At 36.1% G+C, this 14,296-nt stretch overlaps 2 protein-coding genes across 2 annotated transcripts; one reads left to right on the top strand and one right to left on the bottom strand.

Annotated features, from left to right (window-relative positions):
• Positions 1-1,126: 1,126 nt before the first annotated feature.
• On the bottom strand, positions 1,127-5,088 carry LOC143567993 (aspartic proteinase-like). The gene is made up of 14 exons (XM_077054264.1): positions 4,988-5,088; positions 3,801-4,176; positions 3,657-3,717; positions 3,490-3,584; positions 3,294-3,406; positions 3,040-3,208; positions 2,905-2,944; positions 2,730-2,794; positions 2,218-2,331; positions 2,069-2,133; positions 1,853-1,991; positions 1,664-1,783; positions 1,479-1,567; positions 1,127-1,401 (listed from the first exon to the last, which is right to left on the bottom strand). The coding sequence occupies exons 2-14, from the start codon at positions 4,161-4,163 to the stop codon at positions 1,317-1,319; spliced, it is 1,518 nt and encodes a 505-aa protein (XP_076910379.1). The 5' UTR covers positions 4,164-4,176; positions 4,988-5,088; the 3' UTR covers positions 1,127-1,316.
• A 2,073-nt stretch (positions 5,089-7,161) lies between these two features.
• On the top strand, positions 7,162-12,077 carry LOC143567983 (uncharacterized). The gene is made up of 4 exons (XM_077054252.1): positions 7,162-7,326; positions 7,419-7,472; positions 11,563-11,682; positions 11,873-12,077. Exons 1-4 carry the CDS (start codon positions 7,255-7,257, stop codon positions 11,996-11,998), a joined length of 372 nt encoding a protein of 123 aa, XP_076910367.1. The 5' UTR covers positions 7,162-7,254; the 3' UTR covers positions 11,999-12,077.
• The last annotated feature ends 2,219 nt before the right edge of the window (positions 12,078-14,296 follow it).

Below are 14,296 nucleotides of genomic sequence, written 5' to 3'. Positions count from 1 at the left end.
TATGCATGTAATAGAACTTTATATTATCATAAATGCTTATTTATTTTTTTTTGAACAGCAACAATTATATTAGAAATGAAAGGAACTCCAGCAGGAAGATGGAGAGCCCAATAAACAAACCAGAATACAAGCAATTTTAGCTTAAAACATCAGTATCTCAAAACAATAGATAAAGGAGACTTGATCCAATCTAACCAAGCAAACTCCTTGAGCGAAGACCGATGTTTAATCCAACCGAAGAGATCAGACTTAATATTTTCCACTACTAAGTCCGTTGACAAGCTTAAAACATCAGTATCTCAAAACAATAGATAAAGGAGACTTGATCCAATCTAACCAAGCAAACTCCTTGAGCGAAGACCGATGTTTAATCCAACCGAAGAGATCAGACTTAATATTTTCCACTACTAAGTCCGTTGACAAGCATCTCTGTTTAAATCTACCCTCGTTTCTTTGCTTCCATAAATGCTTAAATGCTATAGCTGTCATACTTCCATTTTCTTTTGTGTGAATATGTGTAGGTCCTCATAAATGGTTACATGTTTCCTTTTACTGTTAACCAAAGATTTCCTTTTTATCAATTTATCAAGTGTAGAATGTTAATTATGAGGACATGCTCTTTTGGTTTCCAAAGAGAGATTTGATTTAGAGAACTAAATTCTGATTCCTTTGATTATTTGCTATCCAAAAATGGCATATATGATTAGTTTATCAGATCGCATATAGTCAGTTTATTGCAACCTCATCACATTTTTTGTTTATGTTAAATAAATTTTGAATTTCTTTATCGTAAATTATACCAAAAGCCAATGCCGATGCCATTACGAATTAAACCAATACTGACCGAATTCATGTTGAATTCCCCGCCACAACGCACAGGCTCTTCCACCAGTTTCACACAAAACGTTTTTTGATTTCGATATTTTATTTTACACAACTATGTAATTGACGCTTGTTTTAAAAATTTCCATTGCAAGGTTGGTTACAAAAGTTTTAAGACTTGTAAAATTATGTGACAAAAGGTACCACCCAGCTGAAACAGTGTTTATTTATGATATTATGTTTGTATAATTAAAAACACTATTATCGCATGAGATACACATACGCCAAAATAAGGGCAAAGGTCTCATCATAACTCCATGCTAGTAAGTATTTTTGATAGATGACAAACAAAGGATACATAACTTCACTTTTACATATGTGACCATGGAAGATCACCAACATACATCCTAACTTACCCAACACCAGTAATGAACATATTCAAGTAAACGTGATACATCCATTCACTTATTTACACCAACCTTTCAGCAAACATACTAAGCCGATTTAGCAAACCCAAGCTGCAGATTCCCGTAGTCAAACACAGTGTGGTACACCCCCATGAACACATCTCCAAGAATCCTGCACCCCAATACACAACATCAGAGACGTGCCTAGTTGTAACTGAATTTGTATATACCATTCGAAATGTAACTTACCATAGAGGACCTGCTGGAGGTGCCACGTCCAAAGCCATGAAACCACTGATGCAAACCGCAGCAATCCCTTCTCCAGTTTTCAGAATATACTATAATAAATAATCAAAGGCACGTTAAACAATCATTTTGACTGCAAAAATCAAAGTCAAAGTTACATAGATGAAGTTGAAAAATAAAAAAGATACCTGTTCTGGAGTGAGGGTATAGAGTTTATCCCCAATGGTGAATGACACATTGGGCATCTGAGAGAGGCTATTGCAATCTATAACTGATTCACCAGCTGGGCTCGGTATGCTCTCGCAAAGCTTTAATTAAAAGCGGTTAAGTCGTATGCTATTCATGTGCATTTATATAAAATAATAGTAAAGAATTACCTTATCCACATAGCTTAGCACGGCTTCTTTAGTCTCAGATTGTCGCAGCTGGTTTTGCATCCAAATGACCGCCATTTGACACGCTTCACATAACACTGTGTCCCCAACTCCGCCTTCAACCACTGATTCAATATTTGAACTGCAATAACAAAAGTAAAATTTTAATATCAAACTCAGTATCAACTGTTATAATTTAAAACATAAACAGATACATACCTCACAGATTGAGCTCCACTGGAGAAACATAGACCAGCCTGTGAACAAACTTTTCCAGGTGTTACCTGAAAGTCATTATCAGCATTAGATATTATTCAGAATCAAAAACTCATAAAGAGGGTAAGAAGATTAAAGAACGGAATACAAACCCCAGAAACTAGGAGATCCCAAATCATATCACCATATTCTCTAACCAGTGTTTTGCATTCACTGCTGAGTACTCCTTCAGCTCCAATGGCATAGTTGATCTCAGTCACAATAGTCTGAAATGTACAAAGTAGCTAAGTAAATATATACCTAATCAATAAGTTACTTTTTGCACCACGTGTCACGGTTCTGTGAGCCCAAGATTCTTTTTCCAGCTTTTCTCATTTCACCCATTCGTACTTATAGTAATAAAACATTATATGTTAAATGAAATATAGTAATTTATGTTACATATTTGACTTCATATATATTAAATTATTAGTTACTTAGTAACTTGACAGTAATTTCAATCATATCATATATCAAAATATCGTATTATAATTCCTAAATCTTCATCACTAACGATTTAATATTTCATTTATTCAACCCGTGTAATACTTACACGGGTTTCTACCTAGTACAAGTGATATGCATGTACTGATGTTGAAATATAATATCCATGTGAAACACTTACCGTTGGACCGGCGAGCAAGGATGTTCCAGAATCCACAATAGCTGCACAACCATCCGCGCAGAAACCTGCACAAAATGAAACCATTATAAGATAAGGATTGTTGATCATTTGTGATGATGGTATTAATTATTTTAATATTATTATTAGCAAAGTGGAGTTGAATGGTTAAGGTTACCTGTGGATTGGTTTCCAATAAGGAAATCTCCCATATTAAACTGCATAAATATATTTGAAACACAAATAGCAGATCAATTAATATTTCTTTCATAAATAACATTTTTTGTGGCCAAGAACTTTTATTGACGTGCACCTGCCAGTAACCCTTTTTAGAGACGGGAACGTATGAGTGCTCGCCAATGAAGTGGTCTGGATCAACACCACCAAACACAAGCTCGCCACCATCTTCATCAGCCTCGTTTCGGTTAAGCCAAAAAGAGAATACTTGTTCTTTAACAAGCCCTTGTTCTATCATATTGTACCTATCAATTACCAGAACAAAATTACATGTCACATACAGGAGACAGTAAATGAATCTGATCAAGTTTAAACAAGTAGAATTAGTACCAGACTGGCTGCAAGCCTCCAACTGAAATTTCCTTAAACCCGAGTCCAAGAATTCCATCAAACTTTCCAATGATAAACGACAGGCTTCCTTCTTTGGTAACTTCAATAAAATCCTGACACATAAAGCAAGTCATTGTTGATTCAATAATAACTGAACTGAGGATGTGGCAGACACAAGAATGCATGCATGACTTACTTGATCTATAACACTGATATCACCAACTTGAACGGTATCCTTGCTAGAGAATCCAGAAATCGAACCGGATCCATAGTTTATTTGCAGCTGATCCCCTGATCATTTGTAATTTGTAACTCGTAACTTAAAGACAAACCATGATTCAGAAAAGTTAGACGTTTCTTTACCGATTTTGGTGTAAGTAGATGATTTTGTTCCCTTAAACCTGTTATGAAAGTAGCAAGCAATCTGCACACGGTTAAACTTATATTTAATAAACTAAAAACATAGTGCTGAATTTTAGCAGATTGTAATAAATAAACACAACTTACAGAAAATATGCATTTGGATGATGGGACCCAAAGGTTTGAGCTGCCTGTATCAAATATGACAGTGAATGTTTGAGGGGGAGAACCGATACTAACTTCTCCGTAGTATTGAGCATCAAGGTAGTTGGTTAGAGGGACTGCATCCGGCTCAGACTCAGACTCAGACTCAGAATCAGCCAAACCGAGTAGTCTGTTTTCAAGACTTTTTGCATATTTGTCTCCTTTTCTTGCAGCTTTAATGCTACTGATATCCAAGGGTCGTTTCTTGACATTGATTCTCAGTAATCCATCAGAGGATGCATCAAGCATTGAGGCCGGCAACAAAGCCCATAAACACAAAGCGAGCCAAAGATAACGATTTCCCATGATGAACAATGACCTGAATAATGAAATTCTTTAAAATTAGTTATGTATCGTAACTTGTAGATTGTAAATGCTTAAACAATAAAAAAGTTTGATTGTAAATCAACAGTTGTCCAAACAAAAGCATAAAACTCACAACTGAAAAAAAAAAAATAAAAATAAAGAAATAAATAAAAGACAGACTAGACTACATATATTATTAAAGTTGACACAAATAAATCCTGGCTGTCAAATAAAATCAATAAGTAGTAGTTGAGTGTCCAGTTTTGAATAATTGTTTGTTTATTAATTAATTATCGAGAGAGAATATACATCTAGTGATATTTTTTTCTAAAGTAGGCAACTCAACTACGCGAACTATTATTATTGTTAATTTACCAATAGTTTGTTAGAGATGGAAATTAACTGTGTTTATTGAAGTCTTGAGGAACACGAAACTATAACTCTGAGTAACTTGAGAAGTAAGTAGGAGGTTTGTTTAATTTAAACAAACGTAGATCTAACAGCAAATAAAGTAAACCTAACGTGATAAGAAAAAAGAAAAAAAAAGTCAACCTTGTTGATCTAAAGAAAAGACTTGATTATCTGGTTAAAGTTAGATGATATTCTGTTTAGAATGATTTTCAAGTAACAAGTTAAAGCAAAATGAAATCAAAAGAGAGATTAAGGAAGCATAAATAAAGTAAGTGATTGATAAGATAAGAGATGAAATAAAGTGAGTGAATCTAAGCAATAATAATAGTAGTCGAAAGCTTACAAGTTCATAATATATATATATATATATATATATAATCAAGAAGAAAGAAAGAAAGAAGATATTTGAAAGCCTGCAAAGAGTATAGATAAAAGAAGAGTGGAGAAGGGGTAGCTGGTTGGTTAATATCGAAGGGCGTGCAGTCCAATAAATAAGGATATATAACTGGTTAATTGAGCTCCACGCTCACATGTTATTCACGTGACTTCTTGGATAAATAAATATCATGGGGAGGTAGGTACCGGTAGTTGGCCTCAAGCAGGCTTTATGAAGCTTCGTCCTTGGCCATTTATTTCAAAACTTACGCATTTTCATACTTGCACTCATAAGCACTTAGGGGGTGTGTGGCATAGCTTTTTTAACCAAGCTTATAAAATAAGCTTAACTTGGTGTTTGGCTTAGTCTTTTAAGCTTATGTTTATTAGCTTATATAAGCTCATTTGAAGAAAGCTTATATGAAGATGGTTTTTTAGATTATTTGATACAGGCTTATTTGTTTAAGGGTGTAAATTACTCATTTGTCCTCAAATAGTGGTGAATTAGTAATTATTACTCTAACAAATTAGGTCACCCGGGGCACTGCGTGATGAAGACCCATCACGCGTGATGGGTTCACTCAACAACGACGCAAACCCCCACCCCCACCTGACCACTAGTATTGTCGCACTGCCACCACCACAATTTTTTTATTTTGGTAAAAATATCATCTTAAGGTGTTTTCATTTGTATTTCATTTCAGCTTCTTTTTGTGTCTAACAAACATAAAGTAATAATTTATTATATTCGTTAATCAAACAAGATAAAGAATTGATCATTATTTATTTCATTCCCTTATACATTTTAGTTATTCATACTCTAATTCATGTCACATATCAAACAGACCTTAACTCTCAGAATATGTATGTTAACCATTTCAAGATCATAACATATATATGCGGTAGGCTTGTTTTTGAGTTTTTTAACCAGGAAAAGAAAATGAAAGGAGATGGAATGATAAGAAATGGAAGAGAATGGAAGGAAAATTTTTTAATTAGGTGTGTTCTTGAGTTAGAAGGAAATTAGAGGAAAAGAAAGAATAACTATGTTAAAAAGTAGTTATTCTTAGTAATCATCCCATTTTGGGAGGATAACTTATTGGAAAAATATATTAATTTAATCTCTCCTAACTCCTCCTACTAATTTCCTTTCCATCATAAAAAAAACTCAAGAACACCCATTTTTTAACTATCCTTAGTTTTACTTTCATTTCCCTCCTTTAAAAAAACTCAAGAACATGGCGTTAATGCTCACCTAACTGCAAAATATAACGCTCATCCATTTTAAGTTTCGTCTGTGTTCTGTTAAGTCGGGATCATAGATGTAATTGGAGATGTCAATCGTGTTGGGTTGGCGGGTTGAGATTCTTCAACCCTAACACAACCCATATATTTATTTGTGTCGATCAATTTAATTTTGTGTCGTGTTCGGGTCAACCCATTTTACGTTCATTTACGAATATAAGTAAATACCTTTTGGCTTAATAATAACTTGACAATCAATTACTCTTATTCAAAATCATTATAATAATTTTGTGACGGGTCTACTTGATTTTTATATCATTTTCGATTAACAAACTTAGGTTTATACATATCTATATTATATATAATATAACAAAGAGGGGCAAATTAAGACACTACTTTTTAAGAGATTTACAAATAATGTTGCATATGGTACAACCTTATAGGGAGACAAAATAGTCATTCTCAAGTTAAAACAAAACTCTAACTGTTTATTTAATATATAGTTACAATATTCACCCCCTTAATTATAATTAAATTTAAAGAATAATTACAACAATAACCCTTAATCTTTTACTTAAATCTTATTTTAATTTTCACTTTTAACCCAAATACCCCCATGATTTTTAAACGTCAATAACTTTTTCATACGCTAATATTTTTTTAAAAACATTATACCATAAAAACGAGCATATTTTTATCTTTAATTTAAGTATGATATTGTCATAGTTTTTTTAGTTAAAAAAATACATTTTATGTATGTGTATTTCGGCCTGGTTTTGATAATTTTAAATTAAATCGTGAGCCAAACCTTTTGTAACAGTTTTATTTGTCGTCAAAAACCAAGACAAAACCTTTGAAAGTTGAAAACAACTGGCCAAAAGTTAAAGAAAAAAATCAACCGTCAAATCAAAAGATGAATAGTTTTACGATTTCAAACCGAACAATAAACACCCGTAAACTTATTGCGTGACAAGTGAGGTCGGTTATCGGATGCCAAACAAACCCACCAAACGAACAATTTCATTGCAATTGATCATAATCAAATCGTACAAAAGTGGTGATGAATTTGGAGGCGCAGGGGGGTTCATCTACTGCGTCAACGCCCATAGCCTCCTCTAACATTGGCTTTCAGGTTTCATTCTTATTATTCTTCATTCGTATTCCTTTTTTTTCTAATTGATTATTAATTAATAGTTATATAAGTGTTTCTGTTGGTTTATGTAGTTGCTGAAGAAGCAGGGTTGGAAAGAAGGAACCGGCCTTGGTGTTTCTCAACAGGTAATTTAGTGTTCTGTTCAGGTTATTTGAATTTGGGGGTGTTTATGCTAAAACCCTAGTGTTCTGTTATATTACTTGTTCAAAACTTGTTAGTTATGTTTAAACCATCATGGGTTAATTTATTTGAAAAGCTGAGCAGCTTGTTAGGATTGATTATAAGCCATTCGGGTTAATTTATTGATAACACAATAAACAATCCCAAACACCTTCCAGCCTTCCTTAGATTTAGCAGTCTTCTGAAATTGGCATTTTACTTCTACTTTAAGAATTTATTATAGAGATGTTTGTTTAGGTTTTTTAGAACCAAGACAGTTGTATTACCCATAGCTCTCAAAGGCAGGGTTCATTCAAGGCGGAAAGGGCGAGCCTTGGGCCGCGGTTAAAAAAAACAAGGGCCCGAGATAAACAAAGTGCATAGCATAAACATACCAATTTTGGGGATTTTAAAAATGTGTTAGGCTGGTTCCAGGCCATTTTTTTTAAGTTTCAGACCATATTACCTGGAATTGCAGAACTTTGCATGTTTCGGACCATTTTGCCTGAATTTTCATAATTTGGACTGACTCCGACCAAAATCTGGTCAGAATCTTGCATGAAGCTTGCAGGGTTTCTTGAACGGCAGTGAGGTGCTTTCTATGCGCCTTGCCTCACCGAAAGGCCTAGGTGCACAATCACTCGTGGGGCTTTTGACAACATAGATCTTTCCAGGCTAAAATGACGTCTCATTTATTTGTAGATAACGATTATGTTAATGTTGGGTTCGTAGGCCTTGTTGGCCCGGTTTATTATATGAAGTCAAAAGAGGAGACGGGTGTGGGCGGTCGGGCCCAAGCCCGGCCCGGTTTAGATTTCTTGCATAATAATTTACTAACCCTAGTTCAGTCTCTATATAAACAACATTATGTACTTGTAATATTGGTCACTCAATAAAGATATACCTAGTTGCCACCCGTGGACGTAGGTCAGTTTAGACCGAACCACGTTAAATCCTCGTGTTCGTTTATTGCTTTCGTGTGTGTGTTCGGTTTCGTGTGTGCGTTTAATCCTAACAAGTGGTATCTAGAGCTTAGGTTCGGATCACACGAAGAACACGTTGAACCGCCTCTTACGCCGCCGCATCGCCGCTAGCAATCGCTAGGGTTCCGCCATCGCCGTTCGATTCTTGCTGCTACACCAGAAGGTCGATTACGGTTTAAAGACGACAGTTAAGTCTCTTATACCCATCCATCGATCAGTTATCAGCAGTTCATCGAAGGTCAGGCGCCAAGATTGAAGTTTTTTTTTCTTGGCCGATCAGATTTGTCGTTCCAAGGAGGTTTGATTCTGGTTCTGTTTGAAAGTAATTAACATCCACCGTGTACCGCCGCCATCCCCGGTAAAATTCTAGCAGAAGAAGCGGAGCAGTGCATGTCAACGTGAAGGCAGAAACACGGCATAACCTTTTCTCTTCTTTTGTTCCAAGTTGTTCGTGATTTAAGATTTTAGGACAGCAAGCCCAAAGTTGACAAAATTAAGTTGAAGGGCCATAAAACAAAGGAAAGGAGTTGGGCTTGTTCAAATCAATTGGTTGATTTATTTTTGGGCAGATTACTCAAGATTTAAGAAATGAGATTCTTTTCTTTTTTGGATTGAGTAAAGACAATTAAATCAATATTCTTTTTCTTTAAGAACTTTGTTTCATCAGAAGAAGCGATAAAGAAGCAGAGAACCAGTGCCAAACGCGTTTGTCAGGTTTATCGTTTCAGTTTAAAGTTTCAGTTTTCTGATTTTTAGTTCGTTATTCCGCTGCACGTTAAATAGGTTGATTGTTTAACAGAGTTCAGTTGAACAGTCGTTAAGTTCAGGCTCGTGTTGCTGTGTCTGTCTCTGTTTTTTATCCAGTTTTTCGTTTTAGTCATTGTTATGGCAGAAGACGGAAAGTTTTCGATACAGAAGTTTGACGGACAGAAGTTCGGTTGGTGGAAGATGCAGATTGAGGCACTACTTTGTCAGAAAGACTTGGATGTAGTGCTTGAGGATGAAAAACCAGAAAAGCTGTCAGAAGCAGATTGGAAGAAGTTAGACAAGAAAGCTAGGGCTTGTATTACTTTGTCGTTGTCGGAAGATGTGGCGTTTAACATCATGAAAGAAACCACAGCACGTGGTATGATGAAGGCGCTATCCAACATGTATGAAAAGCCTTCGGCAGCGAATAAAGTCTATCTTATCCGAGAGCTAGTGACAACAAGAATGAAAGAGGGTGGGTCAGTTACAACTCATATCAATAATCTTAATTCGATCTTGTCCCGCTTAGTGTCAGTTGACATTAAGTTTGATGATGAAGTTCAAGGCCTCTTGTTATTATTCTCTTTGCCCGACAGTTGGTCGCAAACAGTGACTGCAGTTTGTAGTTCGTCTACAAATATTACTTTCGATGGGATTCGAGATCTGATTCTGGGAGAAGATTCAAGACGCAGAAGTTCAGGTGAATCATCAGGCAATATGCTAGTCACAGAAGGTAGAGGTAGGGGAAAACAGCGAGGCAGTGGGAGCAGGAAGAGGAGTCAGTCTAAGACTTGTAAGGATATTGAATGTTGGGGTTGTAAAGAGAAAGGACACTTCAGGAATCAGTGTCCGAATGGTAAGAAAGAGGTGAACGTTACAGAAGACGACACAGATGACGGGGTCAGTAGTGATGAGGCTTTGGTTTGTAGTGTTGAGAGTAGCGTTGATGCTTGGGTGATGGATTCTGGTGCATCGTTTCATGCCACTCACTGTAGTGAAACGATGAAGAATCTTAAATTTGGGGATTTTGGAAAGGTTCGACTAGCGAATGATGATATTTTAGAGGTTACGGGTATGGGAGACGTTGATTTGATAACTTCAGCCGGTACTTCTTGGACTTTGAAAGACGTGAGGGTTATTCCAAGTTTGAAGAAACGTTTGATATCAGTTGGGCAGTTGGATGACCAAGGGCACGATGTTAAGTTCGGGAATGGGCAGTGGAAAGTAGTCAACGGGAATCTCGTTGTTGCTCGTGGCAAGAAAATGGGTTCGTTGTATATGGTCGATATGTCATCGAAAGGAGTGGATCCAGTTTTGGTGAAAGACAAAATCCGGTTCACAGAATCTCGTGGGCAGAAGAAGGTTCGTTTTGCAAGTAACAAACCCAGAGCCAAAGTGAAGATTCAGGATGAACGAGCTAGGAAGGTTAAATCAGTTGGGGGACATCGTGACAGTGGGAGCACAGGTCGTGTTTCAGTTACAGTTCCAGGTCGACAGTGGATTAAGAAAACCAGTATTCCAGCTGTAAAAGTCTCTCCAATGAATTACTTGCTGAATATGGAGAGTGTTTGTTCTCAGGTTATCTCAGGATCCGGTAGTTCGTTATAGTGGGAGCCGGTAGGGACAGAGAACGGGTCAGGGGCAGTTTCAGCCGTGACTGACGTGTTGGAGCTCCGGGGAGCTTCAACGGGCCTTCAGGTTAATTGATGAGAAGGCGGTGGCAACTAGAAGAAGTTTAATGTTCAGATTACAGAAGTACAATCAGGAGTGCAGACGAGAGTACTCAAGGCCTCCGAGTGGGAGATTGTTGGGTTCGTAGGCCTTGTTGGCCCGGTTTATTATATGAAGTCAAAAGAGGAGACGGGTGTGGGCGGTCGGGCCCAAGCCCGGCCCGGTTTAGATTTCTTGCATAATAATTTACTAACCCTAGTTCAGTCTCTATATAAACAACATTATGTACTTGTAATATTGGTCACTCAATAAAGATATACCTAGTTGCCACCCGTGGACGTAGGTCAGTTTAGACCGAACCACGTTAAATCCTCGTGTTCGTTTATTGCTTTCGTGTGTGTGTTCGGTTTCGTGTGTGCGTTTAATCCTAACAGTTAAAGTTGTAGGAACATTTTTTTTACATTGAAATAGAAGGCAAACAGGCAACAAGCTGTGCTGCTAGCTCTTTTTAGATAGCAAAACCAACTACTTTAAAATTACATTCTTGGATCTTAGGGTCATAATGTTACTATGCATATCATTTGTGACATTTTAAAGTCAGAATTCTGATATTTTTGTATGTATGAGGTAACTTATTTGTTCAAACTTCAAACAGGGCAGGTTGGAGCCTGTGCAAACGTATGTGAAGAAAAATAAACGAGGGTTGGGAGCAGAGATAAAGGAACCACAGAACACGAGGGTCAAAAAAGACCTGCCTTCTACTTCTGATGATAAAGTAAGTTCCACACCTCCATAACTATGTTAATGCGTCTAATCACATGTCTTGAGAGTTGAGACAAATATGGTATTCTGGTGAAGAAGGCGACTATCTCTTTGAAATAATTGGAATTTTAGTTATTTGCAAGTGAAATAAGTTATTTTGGATAAACGCTTGTACTAAATTTTACCCAAATGCGTTATTTTAGGCATCTAAGAAAAGTAAAGCAAAATTGTCAAAGAAAATGAGGAAAGCTCAAGAACTTGAGAAGAAGTTACAGGAGAAAGAATTCGAGCGTGCATTCTTTAGGGAGTTTTGGCCAGATAATGTCTAATGCTAATATCTTGCTTGTAAGTACATTATGCATGTGTACCATCAAATAGTAGTAGTTGAAAATAGAATACTTGCATTGACTTTGACTTTTGAGTTGAGTTTTCAGATCTTATAACATTCCAACTTTTTAAGTCAATTTTTCATGCAAAATCATCCTCCACTGAACATTTACTTGGTGGAATAATTGTTAATGTATAAAGTTTCAATCCCAAACACAGTTAAAAAAACTAAAGGATATCGACTTCGTGCGCTGTTAAATATGATTCTTACCATGATTAGATGGTTCGTTGTAGAAATTAGAAAGTAATGTTACTCCCTTTGTTTAAACAATTAGTTGATTTGGGTGAAAAGAAAAAGTCGCGGATGGATTCATTTGGATCAACCAAAATAATGCTACAAATGGGTCAAAACATGACACTCATAAACTTGCTTGCTTAAAATGTGTCTAAATAGATTAGCAATACAGCAATACTCACAGCCATTGTTTGTTTCCACCTTTTACTCCTCGTTGTCACAACCCCTGTCGCCACTAACCCAACCCACTGCAAGGTGTTTCATCTAACATTAATCATTTGTTATGAACATGTAATTAATGCGATATCATCTAATCATAAATCATTTATTATCAATGTGATATGAGTCCAAACAATATGAGTTGGTTCTTTTTTAGCACAGTTAGGCAAGACACCCTTTAGTTTTTTAATCATATTAAAATTTTAAACTCCAAACTACATCATTATACTAAAACTATTTAACTTTCTGACTGATCCGAGAGAGGGAATATTTATACTGCGTCATGCGGACGTTCTTGTGTTTGGCTGGGCAGGGGGTATGCATGCATGTGTCGACCTCACTGGGGTGTCTCCATTAGTGGAGCTGAGAGACAGTGGCTTTGTTCCGAGACAGGCGGTTTTGAGAGCGGAATCTAGGAAGGTTGCTAAGCATGAGGCAGCGTGTTTGGAGAATCAACACGTGTTCATTTCATTTTCCTTCGACACATTTGGATCCCGAGCTCCCGAGGCGGTTCGCTTTTTGGAGCGGGTGCAGAAGGTGGTCCACAGTGACTCGTAGAGCCCGAGGAACCAATGATTGATATTTAGTAGAATATGCCTTGCGTTCCAAAAGGGGATATAGGCGCAGGTTGTTGCTCGTTTACCCATTATCCAGATATAGTTTGGTTTGTGTTAAATGCTAAGAAAATAATATGGTATAATTTTTTTTAAACTATTAAGATAATTTCTTAACGGGCCTTCCACTCACACTATGAAGGAATATTTTCCGACATCAAGCCATTAAATTGTAATAAAAAGATATATTGTTTTGTGAGGACCAGAGAAATAGTTACAATGTTCATTCTATACTAACACATTTATGGCACCCTGTAATGAAGGCCCATGATCAAGTGGTGATCACGGCATGCCGTCATAACGGCACTAATCTAATAACTTGGGGTTTAAGTCATGGAGATGAGATGTCACAACAGGATTGGATGATAGTATTTGACCAAGTGATGTAGTCGAGAGTGCCCTGCCACCCTTAGAAAGGAGGGCGTAGTTCTAACTTCTAATACATTATTGGATGGTTACGTTATGTGGCACGCAGTAATTGGACCAACTAAAAGCTAAATTTTGTTTTTATCCATGAAAATCTAAAATAATAAAGTTATCAAACAACTCAAAACTTAAAACATTACTTTTTTATTAAACAGTATACGTTTTTACCTGATCTTTAACATATTTACCATACGACCCTTGAAATTTAATAAAGTTATTATTTTTTTCTTTTTTAAACATGATTTTTTCTTGCACATTTTTTGATACGTTTAATTCTTATTTTATTTAACTTAATTTAATTGAGGTTAACTTTTTAACTTAAGACATGTTTACTTAACCATGTGACTTGTTTATTTTTACATTTGTTCAAGTTAAAACCTACATGGTCTATATTGTTTATATAAATAACAATATGAGTCGTGTTCACGTTGAACAGTACATCCGTTGACCCACCCGACGTGATTATAAAAAATATACAAGTGAAGGGAGAGAATTTAAAAACTTGAAGATATTAAATGGACTAAAAATGTGTGTGTGTTAAAAAAGAATAATTCATTTGTGAATTGATCTGATCATCATCATATTCATATTGATAAATACATTTTCAATTAAGTTTGTTGAGGTGATGAGTTTTTCTGGGGTTTGGTCCTACAATGACGACACCAACATCACTTGATCGATCAATATCATCATAAAACCCAGCTCTCCTTTCGTTCCTTCATTCTCTTGTTATTCATTTCATTTTA

The sequence above is a fragment of the Bidens hawaiensis genome, unplaced genomic scaffold (assembly GCF_021521415.1).
Source record: "Bidens hawaiensis isolate Kalapana, Puna unplaced genomic scaffold, B.hawaiensis_p1.1 tig00023789_1, whole genome shotgun sequence".
Classification (NCBI taxonomy): domain Eukaryota; kingdom Viridiplantae; phylum Streptophyta; class Magnoliopsida; order Asterales; family Asteraceae; genus Bidens; species Bidens hawaiensis.
This window is presented reverse-complemented; position numbering and strand designations above follow the sequence as displayed.